At 46.0% G+C, this 18,699-nt stretch overlaps 1 protein-coding gene across 1 annotated transcript in view; it reads right to left on the bottom strand.

Moving 5' to 3' along the window:
- LOC128350309 (vitelline membrane outer layer protein 1-like) overlaps positions 1 to 18,699 on the bottom strand; it is a 381,353-nt gene that overhangs the window by 9,273 nt on the left and 353,381 nt on the right. The window contains exon 2 of the mRNA XM_053308410.1: positions 10,193 to 10,371. Within this exon, the coding sequence (XP_053164385.1) occupies positions 10,193 to 10,351 (159 nt within the window). The 5' untranslated portion in view covers positions 10,352 to 10,371. The remainder of the gene's footprint in view (positions 1 to 10,192; positions 10,372 to 18,699) is intronic.

An 18,699-nucleotide genomic window follows, 5' to 3' on the forward strand; every position in this document is an offset into this window, starting at 1 on the left:
TTTGGCAAGAAGAATGAAGGTTATATTAAGGCATTTTATTCATGAAGATCAAGCTGGATTTTTGCCAAAGAGACAACTGAGAGATAATGTCAGAACAATCTTGAATGTATTGGAGTACTATGAGAAATATAATGATAAACAGATGGCGATGATTTTTTTGGATGCAGAGAAAGCTTTTGACAATATTTCGTGGCAATTTATGTGGAAATTACTAGAGGTAATGACTGCTGGCAACAATTTTATTAGGGCAATTAAGACAATTTATTCGGAGCAATATGCTAAGATTATTGTAAATGGGGAATTATCAGACAACTGTGTAAAACAAAAAGGAACTAGACAAGGATGTCTTGCAATATAGCATCTGGAATTAGTCATATGGATACATACGTTTTGCCTCCTTCTTTTATACAGAGCTTTGGCCATTCTTTAAGTATTGGTAGTGCTGTCACCACTAGTAGTAATTTATGTGACCTTTGAATATTTATTTCGGCACGGTGTTCTTTACCTTATTTTCAAAAGAAGATTGGCTGATAAAATTTTTTGAATATGCGGAGATGGCAAAACTGACAACACTGATAAGAGACCAAAACTTAGAATCTTTCAAAGAAGATTGGAAACCATTTTTGTTGTATTTAAAAAACTATTTTCCTACTATGGATCTTACAGCTGGATTTGAAATTTTTTTAAAAATGCAGCTTGGATTGATTAACTGTGTTTATAAGGGTTTCAATTTATGTTTTGAATTATTATTATAGCAAAGGTAAACTTTATAACTGATGTTTCACGAAGAGAGGTGCACGGGAAGTCCATTTATGTTTATTTTGTTTTTTATGAATGAATATTATTATTGTTAAAATCAATAAAAATTGAATTGGAAAAAGCAAAAAACAAAACTATAACTTCACCCCCAGGCCAGTACATAGACATATTCAAACACAGACAAGCATGCCCCACACGAAGAACTGAGACAATGTTCATGGCAAAATCCCAGCAATGAAGGGGAGGAGGTCTATCAGGCATGTTGGAGCTCCAACTGTAGAACTCTACAGAGTTCTACAGTGAGAGGAGAGAATTTTGTCTGAGTTCAGACTGTTGGAGCTCCCTCCTGTCACTGCAGAAACTCATTCTGATTATGCCCAACATAGAACTCTACATGAATCACATTTAAAAAGAAAAAAGAAAATAAAGTAACTCTAGGGCTTGCTGTTTGAGAGATGGAGATCAGTGTCCATTCCTATGCAACATGATGTCTCAAAATCAAGTCCCAGAGTTCCTTAGTTGGCCTGTACACTTGCCAACTACTGGTGTCCAGTGTACTGATGTCCACTGGTGTGGTAGCCAAGAGTGCCTGTTCCTATCTCCTACTGCTATCATGGGGGTATAGATCCCAAGAAGAGTGCAAGCAAGAGTTGCTCTCAAATTTCCAGGCCACAGAAGTATGCAAGTAAATGTTAGCCTTGATTGAAAATTTTGCCCAGAATCTTCATTTTAAGAGATTAATGATTAATGAACATTCTCCCAGCGGCTTCATGTAGATGTTAAATAACATCGGAGACAATATGGAGCCCTGAGGCACACGATACAAAAGTTCAGATTGTGAAGAACAGCAGTCTCCAAGGGACACCATATAGAACCTGCCCGAGAGGTAGGAGCAGAACCACTGCAAAGCAGTGCCTCTAACTCCCAGCCCACTCAGACGCTCCAGAAGGATACTATGGTTGATAGTATTGAAAGCCACCAAGAGGTCCAAAAGGACAAACAGAGTCATACTTCCTCTCCCAGTTCCCAATTGGAGATCATCCATCAGGCCGACAAGGCAGTCTCCACCCCATAGCCCGCCCAAAAGCCAGTCTGAAATGGGTCTAGATGTCTCTCTGCATGACATAAAAGTGCTCTTTTGATTACACACACATACACCACTCAGTAAAAATGCCCTGTGGCTTCCCCTAGTTTAGTCAGTCTGTTCCTCAAAGTTGCCCCCCAACTCCATGCTGCAAAGCTTCACACTCCTCTGCACATGCTTACAATCACTGTCTTCTGTATTACTTCAGCTAGTTTAGGGAGTATTTAAAAAACAACATGAGTGTTATCCAGTCTTGTTGTTTTTATTATTCTGAAAACTGTCTGGTAAGTATCCCCTTCCTGTTTCTGCTGCTGTTTCATCAGAAGATTCGGTGCAGAGTGTTATCAGTATGCTGATGACACACAAAACTTTTTCTCCATGTCAACATGGAGCCACTCGGACATGGTGGTGTGACTGACTTTCTCTCAGTATCTCTTGTTGTTGGGGAGAGAGGAGATTCTCTTGCCATTGCAAAACAAAAAAACAGAACCAGACCAGTCCAGGAGGGCCAACAGGTGAGGTAACTGACTGAGAGCAGAGACTGAAAAAATGCTTCCACGTCAAATGAAGGTACAAAAGTTTCGTTCATTCACATTAGCCATCAGTTTTCAGATCAGGGGAGGAGCATGTGGTTTGCACAAATGCAACAGAGCTAAAGTTCCAAAGGTAGATATAATAGCATTTTGACCAACATTAAGGTGAACAATCAACATCTTAAAGAAAAGTAATTCAAATAATTGCGTTAGTCACTGCCATATTGTAAAAGAAAAGAAATTAGTAATTATTTTAAACATGGAAGCCTTTAAGAGGTCCTTTTGATATATTGATATTCTAGATGCTACGCATTAATTGCTTAACGTAAAGGTGTGTGTGTGTGTGTGTGTGTGTGAGAGAGAGAGAGAGAGAGAGAGAGAGATTGAGAGAGAGAGAGAGAGAGAGAGAGATATTTTTAAAAGTCTGCATACAGTGTATCTGCAGTTATTTTTATTTGTAAAATTCCTTGTAATGAGAAGGGTATAAAGTTTTCAGAGCTTCCCACAGATCAAATTATGCTTTATATTGATTAGTATTAACCCATGACATCTTTCTCATGACATTTAGTGTTGGACAAATCAAGGGGAAGGGATAATATAACTGGCATGACTTAGAAATTATTGAGCATTTATCATAGGAAATGCTGTAGAATGGAAAATTCCTCTATTGTTTTTTTCTATTGTTTTCTACTGCTGAAGTTGGTGATGAGTCACTTATCTACCAAGGGCAGACAGGGTGGGGGAAGTGGGTATGAACGGACTAGCTTCATTAACATAGGCGCCAGATGATAGGATCACTTTAAACTGTAACTCGTCCTGCTTCTTAGAATGTGAAAGAATCTTCTCTTAATTTGCTTATCTCTTTTCTGTAAGACCGGAACTCAGAGCAAAGTCCAGCCCAGAGGCAAACACATGTGTTAATGAAGTAAACTAATTGGTTCTAGGGCAAAATGTTAACGCCCAGATGTGTAACAATGCCAAGGTTTAAAACCCCAAAAATCGGGGGATTCGGGGCTTCTTTTCTGGAGGGCCGTGAGGCACCAGGAAGGGGTCACAGCGCTGTAATCAATAAACGGTGATATTGCTTCCTTCAACCATCCTTGTCTGTCTGGTTTATGCTGACTGGGTTCCCCCAGGTAACATAAACTGGTGCCGTTCAAGCTCGGATGGTCGGCTGGTGAATTACCTGCCCATCGGTGGCTGCTTGGGGGATCCTTTCTCACGCCGTGGGAGAGCAACCCTTCAGGCGCCACTCCTCCCTTTTGAAAGGAGGAAGGTTTTGACCCCCGACGACGTGAGACCTAAACTCCCAAGCCCACCGAAGACGGGCGCGGAACGAGGCACACCAACGCAGGAGTCCGGACAGGTGGAGTATTAAGGGTCTCGAGACAAGGGGGAGCCAGGGAATCGCCCACCCTGTGCCAAGAGCCGCTGTAGGCAGAGGGCACTGCCTAGAAGCAGGACGGGCTCTGGGAGGAAAAGGGAGGTTGTGTGAATGTGTGCAGTTTGAAAGATATTTGGTGAGTGCAGAGGGGGACCCTAAAGAGGGGAACCCACCGTGAAAGTGGTCCTTGCAGTGGCAAGGCGGGACTCCTGAGTAAGTCCTCTCTCTCGGCGACGAGAAGGGGACCCAAATCGGAGGTGCGGGCTGTGAAGTTGTCTGTCTATAATCCCTCTGTGGCTCACTGCGGGACCCCCTACCCGCAGTCCGTTTCCCTCTCCTATTTGTCTGTTTGTCTTGAGTGAAAGAGAGCACAATTCTGTAATTATGGGTGGGGGTGGGTCAAAGGTATGCACCCCACTGAACTGTATGGTCCAGAACTTTAAGAAAGGTTTCACTAGAGATTATGGCGACCCACCCTGCAAGCCTGAAATCCTGGTTAGACACTGTACACTGAACTGGCCAGCCCAAAGTCCAACTTGGCCGGCAGATGGAAGTTTTGAGATAGATGAGATTCGCAAGGTTCACATAACAGTGACTGAAAGCCACCCTGACCAGTATGCATACATAGACCAGTGGATGTTGAACGTTATAGAGGGGCCAAAATGGCTACAGGACTGCAAGAAGAAACAGGGGGCAAAGACGGTGCTAGCGCTCCGCACCAAAGGCAAGGGCAAGCTACGAAAGTTGGAGAGAGAAGAGGCCTCGGCACCACCACCAAGCGCGTTACCCCCGCCTCCACCCCAGCTCCTGGAGCCTGAGGAAGAGCCAGAATCGCCCCTACCGCCTCCACCCTACAACCCGTTATACCCCAAAGTTCCCCACCCGAGCGATCCTCCATACCAGTTCAGGCAAACGGAGGAGCGCATACGGTATGCGAAAGAAAAAGAAGAAGAAGAGGCGAAAAGGAAGAAGGAACAGGAGCGTTTAGAGTGGGAGAAGAAGAAGGAGGCTGAGTTCAGAGCACGTGAGGCAGCCGAACAGGAAGAACTCAAGCAACTACAGGCTAGGGTGGAAGAATTGGAAAAGGAAAGAAAAGAGAAGGGGGGCAAGGAACAGTTAAACCCAGATGAAGGAGAGGGAGTGACCATGGCCCCCCTGCGTGTAACCACCTTCCACGGGGACAAAGGGGAAGCTGTGTACCAATACCAGTATGTGCCTTTTTCGTCTGCGGACCTGCTGAATTGGAAGCGCACCACCAAGACCCTAACTGAAGACCCTAGGGAGATGCTGGAACTTTTCGAGACGATCATGCGCACCCACCGTCCCACCTGGGGAGACATACAGACACTGATGCACACGCTACTGTCTTCGGATGAGCGAAGTCGTGTCCAAGAAGGAATGAAAAAGGCATTAGACGAACAAGCAAAGAAACTCAAATCAGAGATAACCCCAAAAGATTTATATGAGCTTTATTTAGTAACCAAAGACCCTGATTGGCATCCAGGCGTGGGGAAGGGAGATGAGTTTCTGGCCAAGTATCGGGACCTAGTACTAGAAGGCATGAGGGCGGCTGGACGAAGAAATATCAATCTCGCTAAAGTATCGGAGGTCCTGCAGGGACCCCAAGAGGCACCCGGAGCATACATGGAGCGGCTGAAGGCAGCCTACCGGCAGTGGACAAGCATCGATCCAGACAATGAAGGAAACCGAAGACAGATCAACATGACCTTCATAGCTCAAGCCCAGAAAGACATCCGTCGAAAGCTGCAGAAAAGAGAGGAGGCGGTGGACATGCCCGAAGAGATGTTACTGGGATTGGCTAGAAATGTGTATGCAAACCGGGATACGGAGGAAGAAAAACAGCAAAAGGCTGCTGTTGTGATGGCGGCTGCCATTAGAGGGGAGTTGCCAGGAAGACGGGGGCGAGGTGGCAGTACTAGAGGACGTGGTCGAGGGGGCAGAGGAGCCCATCAGGAACGTTTGGGTCGCGATCAGTGTGCAATCTGCAAGAGGCATGGGCACTGGAAGAATGAATGTCCAGAAAGACCTGAGGAGGGAAATGCAGACAGAGGGCACAGAGTTTCGCGAGTAATGGCTGGACGCGCGGAGGAAGAGGAGTGACGGGGCCAGGGTTCATTGCACCAGTTACCACTCACCCCGGAACCCATGGTGACTTTGACTGTACAGGGGAAGAAGGTGCCATTTATGATTGATAGTGGAGCTACTATTTCAGCCATTCAACACCCAATAGGAGAGAAGACTGCTATCAAGTTACCAATACAGGGAGCCACAGGCCGCAGTAACTCCAGGCCCATCTTTGATGTGGACAATTGCAGTCTTAAGGGGAATACCTTTAGACATCAGTTCGTGTGGCTCCCCGATTGTCCAATGAACTTATTGGGAAGAGACATTCTGTGCAAATTACAAGCCACTTTAACTTTTTCAAAAGATGGAAGCTGTACCCTCGAGACGCCACAAGGGGGGAGATCTCCTACACTCACTGTGCCCACACATGGTCGTTTGATAAATCCCTTGGCGAATTCACGCCACGGGCTGACGATCATGGACCAGACCAGGAAGAGTGCGATGGGGATGATCCCTCTGTGGGCAAATATCCTGGATTATATGGGGGAGAGATGACCCTCACCTCTGTAACCCTATTCAATTTCACTGAAGGCCACTGGCGGGAGGAGTCGAAATTCCTATGGAAAAACACCCTATATGTACATGATCGGCTAGGTATCCTGATCAACAAAACACAAACCAAGCATGACACGTGTGATAGTAAACTTAACACGTGGGAATCCCCTTTCTGGACCCTCTGGCTGAGCATAACCTGTGCACACCACAAAGACCCAAATGTAACACTTTCCTGGTTCGGGGGAAGGGCCAGCAAGTCCGGACCCTTCAGCCTTGACAGAGAATGTGGAACGGCGCTGGGCATAGGAGAACGAAGAGTAGGGCCAATGAAGTGGGAAACGGGGGACGTCCTGACCCTGTCCTTGCTCGAACACGGAATGTACTGGCTCTGTGGTAAAAACGCATACAAAGCACTGCCACAAGGTTGGAATGGCAGATGTGCCCCTGCTTATCTAGCACCCAGAGTAGAGATCTGCAAGAGCCTAAATGCCTCTGAAGTTTTGAACATGGGCAGTTTCCTGCACCGCCTAAGGCGCGGCGCAGAGAACCCCCTTGTGGTCCGCAACACCGGATTCCACCAGGCTTGGCGGGCTATGCTACTGGGACTTGGGGTGATTGAGCTTGAAATAGCGGTCAAAAACATCTCAAAGGAGATGGAAAAATCTTTCAATAGCACTCTGAAAATGTTAATGGAAGTTCAGCAAGAGGTTGATTCATTATCAAAAGTGGTTGTGCAAAACCGTAAAGCGCTCGACATTCTTGCTGCTCAGCAAGGAGGTGCCTGTGCTTTGATCGGGGAGAAATGCTGTTACTATGTAAATAATCAAGGAAAAATTGATCAGGAGGCAGCCAAATTGAAGGAATCGATACAGGTCTTTCACAACATCGGCCAACCCCCATCTGGATGGGGAATATGGGAATGGCTCACGAGTTGGCTGCCAGACCTAGCCTGGCTAAAGTCGTTATTTGTTGTTTTTGTTATCATTGTTATAATTTTGCTAATGCTACCTTGTATAATACCTTGTTTAACTAGAATAATAGAATCTGCTGTTTCTGCCATAGTTAGAAAGGAAACCGCACCACTTATAAAAACAATGTATTCTAGTCTACCCTTAAAGGAAGAGCCATAAAATGGGCTCTTGAGGGGGGAGATGTAGAATGGAAAATTCCTCTATTGTTTTTTTCTATTGTTTTCTACTGCTGAAGTTGGTGATGAGTCACTTATCTACCAAGGGCAGACAGGGTGGGGGAAGTGGGTATGAACGGACTAGCTTCATTAACATAGGCGCCAGATGATAGGATCACTTTAAACTGTAACTCGTCCTGCTTCTTAGAATGTGAAAGAATCTTCTCTTAATTTGCTTATCTCTTTTCTGTAAGACCGGAACTCAGAGCAAAGTCCAGCCCAGAGGCAAACACATGTGTTAATGAAGTAAACTAATTGGTTCTAGGGCAAAATGTTAACGCCCAGATGTGTAACAATGCCAAGGTTTAAAACCCCAAAAATCGGGGGATTCGGGGCTTCTTTTCTGGAGGGCCGTGAGGCACCAGGAAGGGGTCACAGCGCTGTAATCAATAAACGGTGATATTGCTTCCTTCAACCATCCTTGTCTGTCTGGTTTATGCTGACTGGGTTCCCCCAGGTAACAATGCCACCTTAAGTGGGACAGTTGGGAAATGCTTGACTAACAAGCAGAAGGTTGCTGGTTGGAATCCCCACTGATACTATATCGGGCAGCAGCGATATAGGAAGATGCTGAAAGGCATCATCTCATACTGCGCGGGAGAAGGCAATGGTAAACCCTTCCTGTATGCTACCAAAGAAAACCACAGGGCTCTATGGGCACCAGGAGTCAAAATTGACTTGACAGCACATTTTACCTTTATAATAGGAAATGGCAGTCAGTAGTAATATCTTCAAATTTCCTCCTTCCTTAAAATGAGTAATTACTTAATTACTCACTCATTACTTAATTACCTACTTAATCACTCTGTGTGTGTCTGTGTCTGTATGTCAGTAAGCTAAAAAACAAACAAAGAGGAGTTTTGAAAATGAACATTTTCATTGTGCTGGGGGACTACTGCTCGGCCCCGTGGCCGTTGGCCTGTGGGGTCCCGCAGGGATCGGTCTTGTCCGCCATGCTGTTTAACATCTACATGAAGCCGCTGGGAGAGGTCATCCGGAGATTTGGACTGAGTTGTCAGCAATATGTGGATGACACTCAGCTCTATCTCTCCTTGTCATCTGATCCTAGGGAGGTGGTGGATGTCCTGAATCGGGGGCTGGAGGCCGTGATGGGTTGGATGTGGGCTAACAAACTGAAATTGAATCCAGATAAGATGGAGGTACTTTTGGTCAGTAGGAGAGCCAATTGGGATGAGGAGATTTTACCAGTTCTGGATGGGGTTGCACTCCCCTTGAAGGAGCAAGTACGCAGCTTGGGGGTACTACTGGACCCGGCTCTGCTTTTGGAGGCTCAGGTAGAGGCGGTGGCCAGGGGTGCCTTTGCATGGCTTCGGCTGGTGCGCCAGCTGCGTCCCTTTCTCAAGAAGTCAGATCTGGCCACGGTTACCCATGCCTTAGTCACGTCCCGGCTGGATTACTGTAACGCGCTCTACGTGGGGCTGCCCTAGAAGAATATCCGGAAACTGCAGCTAGTGCAAAACGCAGCAGCGAGGGTTTTATCCGGAGCTGCCCATTGGGAACATATCACCCCCATTTTGAAAGAGCTGCACTGGCTGCCGGTTTGTTTCTGGGTCCAATTCAAGGTGCTGGTTTTGACCTTTAAAGCCCTAAATGGTTTGGGCCCAGGGTATTTGAGGGACCGCCTGCTCCCAAGGGTTGCTGCCCACTTGACGAGGACATCTTAGGGGGCCCTGCTCCGGGTGCCGACAATGAGGGGGCCCGGCTGTCGTGCACTCGGGACAGGGCCTTCTCTGTTGCTGCTCCTAGACTCTGGAATGCTCTCCCAGTGGCCATTCGTTCCTCAGACTCCATCACGGCTTTTAGAAAGCTTTTAAAGACTTGGCTTTTTACCCAGGCTTTTACATAATCGTGCTGCTTCTGTGTGTTTTTATCTTTTGTCTTGCTTTTATGCTTGTTTTATATGTTTTTAGCTTGATGTTTTTATTGCTTGATGTTTTTATTTCTTTTTATTGTATGTTTTAATTTTTGTAAACCACCTTAGGGTTTTCTTTTAACGAAAGGTGGTATAGAAATGTAAAAATAAAATAAAGAAACATGGTGGTGTTTGCTTGTCGAAAGTGAGCTAAATTTTTTTCTCTCTTTTTGGGGAGCGAGCATGTGTGTGTTTATTATGTATATATATATATGTATGTTAACTATCTATGCATATATCTTAATGTAATAATAGTATTATTAAATTAGAAAAATCACCCCTTTGCCCAATTTCTTTGAAATTTGGGTGGTACTGTAGCTTCAGCCCATTGGGCACTACCACCCAACCCACAGGCCACAAAATCGAGGTCCAAATATCTGAACTTTGGGGGTCTGAATCTGGGGTGATTTGTTTTGTACCCCAATCTGGGCAATTGCAGACAGGGGTGATTTGTTTTGTCTACGAATTGCCTGAATCACCCAGATTCAGGTACAAATCATTTTGCACCCAACTCCCTACTAAACTCTACTGTTTCCCCAGCTTTCCTTTCAGGGTTCAAGAACTATTTTCTGAGGAGTGTACAGAAAGAAAAGAAGGAAGCAAGTTCAGAGAGAGTGAGCTGTGACTTCTGCTCAGCACTGGGGTTCCTAAAAGGAGCGAAGGAGATTTTTACCTTCAATTGGAATGCGTGAGCATAACCTTTAGGACAGTAGTGTGGTTTATCCCATCTCCCCAGAGGAGATCCATTCTTCACTGAGATGATGGATTTAAATTTTCGGGAAGAGATGCAGCCAAAGGTCAGGAAGAGCACGATGCCGATGGAGAAGTCCATGGAAGACTGTCTTTTCTTAACTGCAGTGTAGAAATATAGTTGAAAGATAACAATCTTGAGAATTTTTACCAGTATAAAGATAACAAGTCCTTTCTTCTCCAGCCAATATCTCTCTGGATCCTTTTTCACAGAGCTTTTCAGACACTGCCCGTAGAGGAAAGATAGGAATATGGGAAGCTACCTTATATCAAGTTAGATCATTGGTCCACCTAGCTCAGAACTCTCTCTACTGACTGACAGCGGCTCTCCAAGGTTTATTTATTGCCCCTCCAGTACACTACTGCTCAGGGCATCTCACAACATTTCAGGCAGGAGCCTTTCCTAACCCAACCTGGGGATGCCAGGGAGTGAAGCTGGGCCTTCTGCATACAAGCTGATGCTCTACCATTAAGCTACAGCATAATCCACTAAGGAGAAGATCCTACAGCAGTCACTGCTCACATATAGAAGCTCTTCTCATGATCCGTGAGAAGAGCTTCTGTCAGGCTTAGCCCGCTCTCCAGGCAGACGAGTAGCCACTCATAGCTGGATGGCCGAATCAGACACCCACATGGCTGCCAGCTCCATCACCGAGCTGGCGGAGGCTTCAGGGATTGGGGCCATGCAGCCCTCAGGAGTCTCAGGATGTTCTGCATGAGCACATGGGGCATCCTGGAGAGGCCCCTGAGCCCAGGAGGCTGCTTGCAGCCTCCTGGTGGTGGTCTCCTTGTGTGTTGGTGTGGTGTGGAGTCGGGCTGCGGCAGCACACGAACAACCAAACAGGGTTAGTGGAGCGCTAGCTCAGCGAACCTCGTTTAAGGAGAGGGGTACTTTAGGTGGTTTGCTGCCAGAAGCCAAGAAGCTCCCGTCCCAGCAGTCGACCAGGAGAAACCAGGCTAGGCTCTTTTAGCCCAATTTCTCATGGTTGTGTGAATAGCTTCACAGTCATCCATCCAAATCCAAACCAAAGGGGACAGTTGGTTCATCCTTACTTCCAGATGACCAGCTCAAGGTGCAATTCCTTTGAGTTAATATGAGAAACGGACTGACTGGTTTTTCCTACTACTATTTGATTCCTACAAACATCTCAGAAGTGCTGGGAAATGTGGGCTTGTCGGATTCCAAGGTCCACAGAAAAGCACACTTGGCTACTAGAAAATACCTTACAATTCAAAGTGAAATGTAGGGCAACAGTAGTGGACAGATTCTCTCTTACCATAAATAAACATCAGGTTGGTTCTCACAATTGCAGCAATGTTAGTTGGATGGGAATTGGCTATTCCCATGCAACTAACACATAACTTCCCACAGAGCGTGTCATGTAAACCCAGGATTTTTTGCCAATCTCTGTTTGGCACTGCGCTAACCTGACATGGATCTGAGATGCGTAACCTGGATCTGAAGTCAGCTTGACCATGTGGGACATGTCAGATTTTTGTGCTGCCAAACAGAGATCAGCAAAGAAAATCCTAGGTTCACACATCACACTCCATGGGAGCATGCTTGCCACCAGAGGTGCGCCTAGGTAATTTTGGAACCTGGAACTAAAGGCCTTTGGAGCAACCCCCACGCCACCCCCGCCGCATGCCAATGCAAGCTAAGCATCATTTTTTAACCCATAGGTTCTTGAGGGCACAGACCACACCACCCAGGACAGACTAAAGTGGATTTGGGGGGGCCCAGGGGGTGTGGAGGCCCTGGATTTGGCCCTAAAATCCAGGTATAAGAGTGCCTCTGCTTGCCACCAGAATCTCCGATTCTGAATCCTACAAACAATGCTGCAATTATGAAAACTAGCCCATTGTGTTGTATGAATTTCTGGATAACATAATAAATTGTTATTAATTCAGAATGACCGGGAATTTGGCTGGCTCTCTTTCAGGATCTAGAACCCCTCCCCAAATGATCTTCTATTCCAGCGGTTTCCAACCTTATGGTACTCCAGATGTTGCTGAATTACAACTTCCATCATCCCCAGCCTCAGTATTGTAGTGAGGATGATGGGAGTTGTCATTCATCAACATCTGGAGCACTACAGGTTGGGAATCCCTGTTCTGTTCCGTATGTCTTAGTGATCTGGCTCTAGCTAATTTGGTCACTAGATGAACACCCTCTACATTTCTAGTGACCCAATTGCCTTAATAATAATTTCAGGTATAGGAAGCGGGGGGAGAAATGATCATTACATATTGCAAATAAGATGTGTGAAACAGATGATAACACTAAGGTTGTTTTTTTAAAAAAAACAACAATCTGGAATAGTGTTGGAAGCAACCCCATTTTGGAGGATGGGGTCTCATGGTCTAGAGGGGGCCCTTTCCCCCTATAAGTTCAGGCTCTCTAGGGAAGGGCTGCTCAACTTCGGCCATCCTCCAGATGTTGGCCTATAACTCCCATAATTCCTGGCTATTGGCCACTGTGGCTGGGGATTATGGGAGTTGTAGTTCAAAAACAGCTGAGGGAGCCTAGGTTGAGCAGGCCTGTTCTAGGGGAACAGAAAAACCACTTGGATCTTAAGCTTGGCCTTTCCCAGAAGGGAGTCCGACTGAAGTGGTTGACTAAGGGCAAGACAGGAGCCCTATTCATACCGTAGGGCTTTTCTCACAACCAAAATCAGGGCTGGAGGAATGTCTGGCAAGGATAGGCGAACCATGTGCTCCTGACTGGCAGTCATGTATTTCACTCACCTATAATAAAAATGCTGGGAACAGGCAGAATGTGGGGTGGCAGCAGTGTTCCCTCTAACAGGGACTCCCAGATGTTGTTGACTACAATTCCTAGCATTCCCAGCTACAATAGCTTTTGCTTGTGGATTATGAGAGTTGTAGTCAACAACATCTAGGAATCCCTGTTAGAGAGAACACTGGTTGGCAGTGCCTGTCCTACCCAGCTCACACCTCATCAGTCTCCCATTCTCCTACTTAGATCTTTACAAACACACAACTAGCCACTGTGAGGTTACACTGCTCTCTTTCCCTGGCTGGGCAATTCACCTGGATAGCGTGGATTTGATCACCTGAATAGGATCATGAAAACATTCATATTATGTTGTACCTGCATTGAGGATGGCATTCATTTAAACATTTGTTTAAAAAGTAGAAGGTAGGTACAAGTCCCTCAGACAGGAAGTGTACAGCTGCATCTGTGTTCAACATAACACTAACCCACACAGATCTGTACCTGTGTACACTGGACCACAGATTGTATGAGTGTTGAACTTAACATGTGGATAGCACTAGAGGTGGCCCTCGTTATCCACAATCCTGTCACCCACAGTTTTGAACATTCATGGTCAGGCAATGTAGACCCAACCTTGTTATTTGTAGTTTAAAAAGGAGGCAAGATTCATCTATCCATGGTTCCTGGGTGGCCGGAAATGACTTCTGATGTCAATTGAAACCACCTGGACTTTCAAAAACTTTCAACAAAGTTCCTCATTGAAGACTCTTGAGAAAACTTCGCAGTCATGGGATAAGGGGACAGGTTCATTTGTGGATTGGTAAGTGTTTGAAGGACAGGAAACAGAGGGTCACAATAAATGGACAGTTCTCTAAGTGGAGGGAAGTAAAAAGTGGGGTCCCCCGGGGATCAGTACTGGGACTGGTGCTCTTTAACTTTTTCATAAATGATCTAAAAGTTGGGGTAAGCAATGAGGTGGCTAAATTTGCAGATGACACAAAATGATTTACGGTAGTGAAATCCAAAAGAGATTGCAAAGAACCAAAAGGATCTCTCCAAACTGGGTGAGTGGGCAACCAAATGACAAGTGCAGTTCAAAGTTAACAAATATAAAGTATCTCAGGTGGAGGCCATGGCCAGAAGTGCTTTCTATCAGCTTCAGCTGATTTGACAGCTGCGCCCATTCCTTGAAGAGGATGACCTCGAAACAGTGGTGCATCAGCTGGTAACATCACGGCTTGACTATTGCAATGTGCTCTACGTGGGGCTGCCTTTGTACGTAGTTGGGGATCTTCAATTAGTTCAGAATGCGGCAGCCAGATTGGTCTCTTGGGTAACCCGGAGAGACCATATTAAGCCAATTTTGAAACAATTGCACGGGCTGCCGATATGTTTCTGGGCAAAATACAATTTCCTGGTTATGTCTTAGGCCTGAGTTCCCTCAGAGAGCGCATTCTTCTGCATGATCCGCACTGCACATTAAGGTCATCTGAGGAGGTTTGTCTCCGGTTACCACCAGCTCGTCTGGTGGCGACTCAGAGACAGGCCTTCTCTAGGGCTGCTCCGGGGCTGTGGAATGCGCTCCCTGTAGAAAGGCATAATTTGAATTCTCTATTAGCCTTCAGGAGAGCCCTTAAAACGTATTTGTTTGGCCTGGCTTTCCAAGATTTTAAAATCGGTTTTATTTTAACCCGGTTTCAGGGTATTAAATTATTGCAATTGTTTAATTGTAGTTTAAAATGTTTTTAAATTGTTAATTGTTGTTATATTGTATTTCATTTTTGTTTTTGCACTTTACTGTTTTAATGGTTTGTTTTAATTGTAAACTGCCCTAAGCCATTTTGGAAGGGCGGTATAAAAATCAAATAAATAAAATAAAATAAAGAAAGGAAGGAAGGAAGGAAGGAAGGAAGGAAGGGATGCATATTGGTACGAAAAACCCCAACTTCAAGTATATGCTGATGGGATCTGAGCTGTCGGTGACTGACCAGGAGAGAGATCTTCAAGTCTTGGTGGAAAGCTCATTGAGTGTCGACTCAATGTGTAATAGCTGTGAAAAAGGCTAATTACATGCTAGGAATCATTAGGAAGAGGACTGAAAATAAATCTGCTAATATTATAATGCCCTTATACAAAACTATGATGCAACCACATTTGGAGTGCTGCGTGCAGTTCTGGTCACTGTAGTGTAGTTCTAGTCTCTGTATCTTAAGAAGGACATTGTAGAACTAGAAAAGGTGCAGAAGAGGGCAAACAAGATGATCAGGGCCTAGAGAACCTTCCCTACGAAGCAAGGCCTGGGGCTACTCAGTTTAGAAAAAAGAAGACTGAGATGATAGAGGTCTATAAAATGATGCATGGCATGGAGAAAATTGATAGAGAGAATTTTTCCTCCCTCTCTCATAAAACTAGAACCAGGGATCATCCCATGAAACTGATTACCAAGAAATTTAGGACTGGCAAAAGGAAGTACTTTTTCAAACAATTCATAATCAAACTATGGAATTCTCTGCCATGAGATATGGTGACAGCCAACAGCCTGGATGGCTTTAAGAAGGGGTTAAATAAATTCATGAACAGGTCTATCAATGGCTACTAGTCTGAGGGCTTTAGACCTCCTCCAGCCTCAGAGGGAACAGGAGAGATACCAATACCAATTGCAGGAGAACAGGAGAGAGGTAGGGATTAGGGATTTGCGGACCAGTCCAGCGGTCCGGCGGTCCGGCAGTCCGGTCTGGAGGTTTGGGTTCCGGTCCAGCTGGTCCGCGTATATTTAAAAAAAAATTAAATTAGATGCTAAGTACCTTTAGCCCTTTCGGGGGGCTTCCTGAAGCCACCGGAGGAGGTGTGTGCATGCTGGTTCCCTCTGCCCCTGCCGACCTTCCTCACCACTGCCGCAGCCCGCCATGGCCTCACAGAGGGCATTGGCGCACGTGCAGCAGCCGCCAAAATGGCAGCCGCGCACTGGTATGGAGGCCCGTAAGGGCCAAAAAGGTTGCACCCATGGCGGTGATGAGGAAGGCTGGTGGGGGGAGAGCGAACCCGTATGGGGACACACACACACACACACACACACACACACACACACACACACACACTAGCAGCCTGAGCAAATCCCCGAAGGGGCTAAAGGTACTTAGCATCTAATTTAATCTTTAAATAAAACAAAACAAATAATTTGGGACCAGACTGGACCGGGGTGGGGGTTCGATGGGGGGCGGCACACCGAACTGACCCGGGCCAGACGGTTCCATGCACACCCCTAGTAAGGATTTGTGGACCAGTCCAGAGGTTCAGGGGTTTGGGGATTCGGTCTGGAGGTTAGGGGATTCGGGATCAAACCGAACTCCACCCCAGTTCCTTAAGGACTGGAACTGAACCTCCAGAAAAGTCTGTGGAACGATCAATTTTTTTAAAAAAATTAAAATAAAATAAAAGCCGTTCAGGGGGCTCCCTGTAGGCCACAGGAAGGTTCCTCCCCCCCCCCCGGCCTCTGAAATCACCACCACAGCTGAGTAAAGCAACTCTTTTTAGCCCATTCAGGCCTCAATAACTGCACACGGTGGCCATTTTGGCTTCAGCTGTGCATGCATATATGGCCTCTACAGCCTCACAGAGGTCATTTGTGCATGCGCAGCGCCATTTTGTGTTTTTTCCAAAATGGCCACCACACATATGCAAATGAGCTCTGCAAGGCCGTGGGCCATGCCAGGCCTCGCAGAGACCATTTATGTATATGCGGCGCTGTCCAAAATGGCCACTGTGCTCAGTTACGGAGGCCTGAATGGCCTGAAAAGAGTTGCTTTACCTGGCCATGGCAGCGATTTCAGAGGCCGGTGTGGGGAGGGGGAACCTTCGCAGGAACAAACACACACATGCACACCGCAGCCTACAGGAAGCCCCCCGAAGGGACCACATGAATTTTATTATTATTATTTTAAAAAAGTTAAAAACAAATTTGCGAACCCCTGCCCCCCCCCCACACTGGACCAGACCAGCGGGGAGATCGATGGGGGCCAGACTGAACTTGGCCGGTCTGGTTCGAGTCCACTTCGGACTCGAACTGAACTGGGCCCCCCGGTTCTGTCCACACCCCTAGAGAGGGGGCATGCCCTCAACTCTTGTATGTGGGCTTCCCGGAGGTATCTGGTGGGTCACTGTGTGAAGCAGAATGCTGGACTAGATAGGCCTTGGTCCTGATACAGTAAGACTTTTCTTATGTTATGTTCTGGTGACCATGCAGGACTGAGCCTTTTTGTGGCTCTTTAGGGGAAAAATTCCTGCTATTTTTCACATAAAATCAGACAAATATGGGGTGGGGGCATTGCTGGACAGCTGGAGAATTGGAGAGTGTGGTACAGTACTTTCCCCCCACTTATTTCTGCCTCCTCCCTGCCTTTTTAGCCCCTTTTTAACCTTAAGGAACCGAACCCCCTAATTCCCATTGACTCAAGGTTTTGTTGATTATCCACAGCAGTAGGCCAGAACAGAACCCCCACAGATATCAAGGGCCACCTGTATAATCCTCGGCTGGTTAGGCAAGTTGAGGTCAATCCCACTAAGTCAGTGGACATTTTCATGAAGTGTGCCCCTCCTGCCTTTTTGACGCACCCATTTTTTTTGGAGAACAGCTTGGCTGCATCCTCCCCTCCACCCCTGGCGCTGCCTCATTTGAGTCGGGCAACCTTTTGGAGCTAAAGAAATTCTAGCTGGGTCACCACATTCAACACAATTATTTGATTGGTTTTGTGCTATTTTATGGAACACTCTGCCTCCTGAGATTTGTAATGTTCCCTCTCTTATGTCCTTTAAGAAGCTCCTGAGTCCTATCTATTTTGCCAGGCTTTTAGTTTTTAATGTGTATGTGTGTGTGTGTGGGGGGGGGGGGTTTCTTATCTTTTCTTTCTCCCCACTTCTCCCCCCATACACACACGCAAACTACTTCTCTTGTCTTCGTTGTTTTAATTTACATAAACAGCCTCGAGTCTAAGGAAGTCAGGCAGTCAATAAATAAAATAAATAAATAAATAAATAAATAAATAAAAAAGTAAGTAAGTAAAATATTTTAAACTGCTCAGAGACCTAAGTTTGCAGCAGTGTAGAAATATAATACATTTTAAAATAAACATTTGCCCTCCCTTCTTCCCCCTACCAAACTCCTGAGACCAAGCAAGGAAAATTTACTTACAGTTTCACCGAAGTCAAGTGCCTCCAAGGAAGAATGAGAGAGACATTGAGCAAGGCAGCGAAATATGAATGTGGGCAGGTCAGTGAGCAGGGGCAGGACAGCAAAAGGTGGGAAATTGAGCTTTTGTGAGGAGCTCCGTCACACTCTGCTGCTGTATGACTGAGCAGGGCAGATGGAAAGCCATGGAGCCTTTCCTCTGTGCCTGTTGCATCCCCATCACTAATTGCCTTTCATCCTTGCCTCCAAACCCAGAAGCACGTGAGCTTTTGGAGGGGAGAGGGATGGTTGCTAGGGATGTGCAAACTGATTTGGATAGAAATCGATTTGTATCCGAATCTCGCTGGTTCAGGTGATTTGGAGACAAAACAAATCACCGCTGTGGTCCATAGGCTAGATTCGGGTACAAACCGAATCATGCCTGATTTGATTTGAATCAATGCAAGATTCAGATCCCTCCTATTAATTCCTCCATATTCCCAGCTTTCTTTAAAGAAAAAAAAAA

Source organism: Hemicordylus capensis, chromosome 3 (assembly GCF_027244095.1).
Source record: "Hemicordylus capensis ecotype Gifberg chromosome 3, rHemCap1.1.pri, whole genome shotgun sequence".
NCBI lineage: Eukaryota > Metazoa > Chordata > Lepidosauria > Squamata > Cordylidae > Hemicordylus > Hemicordylus capensis.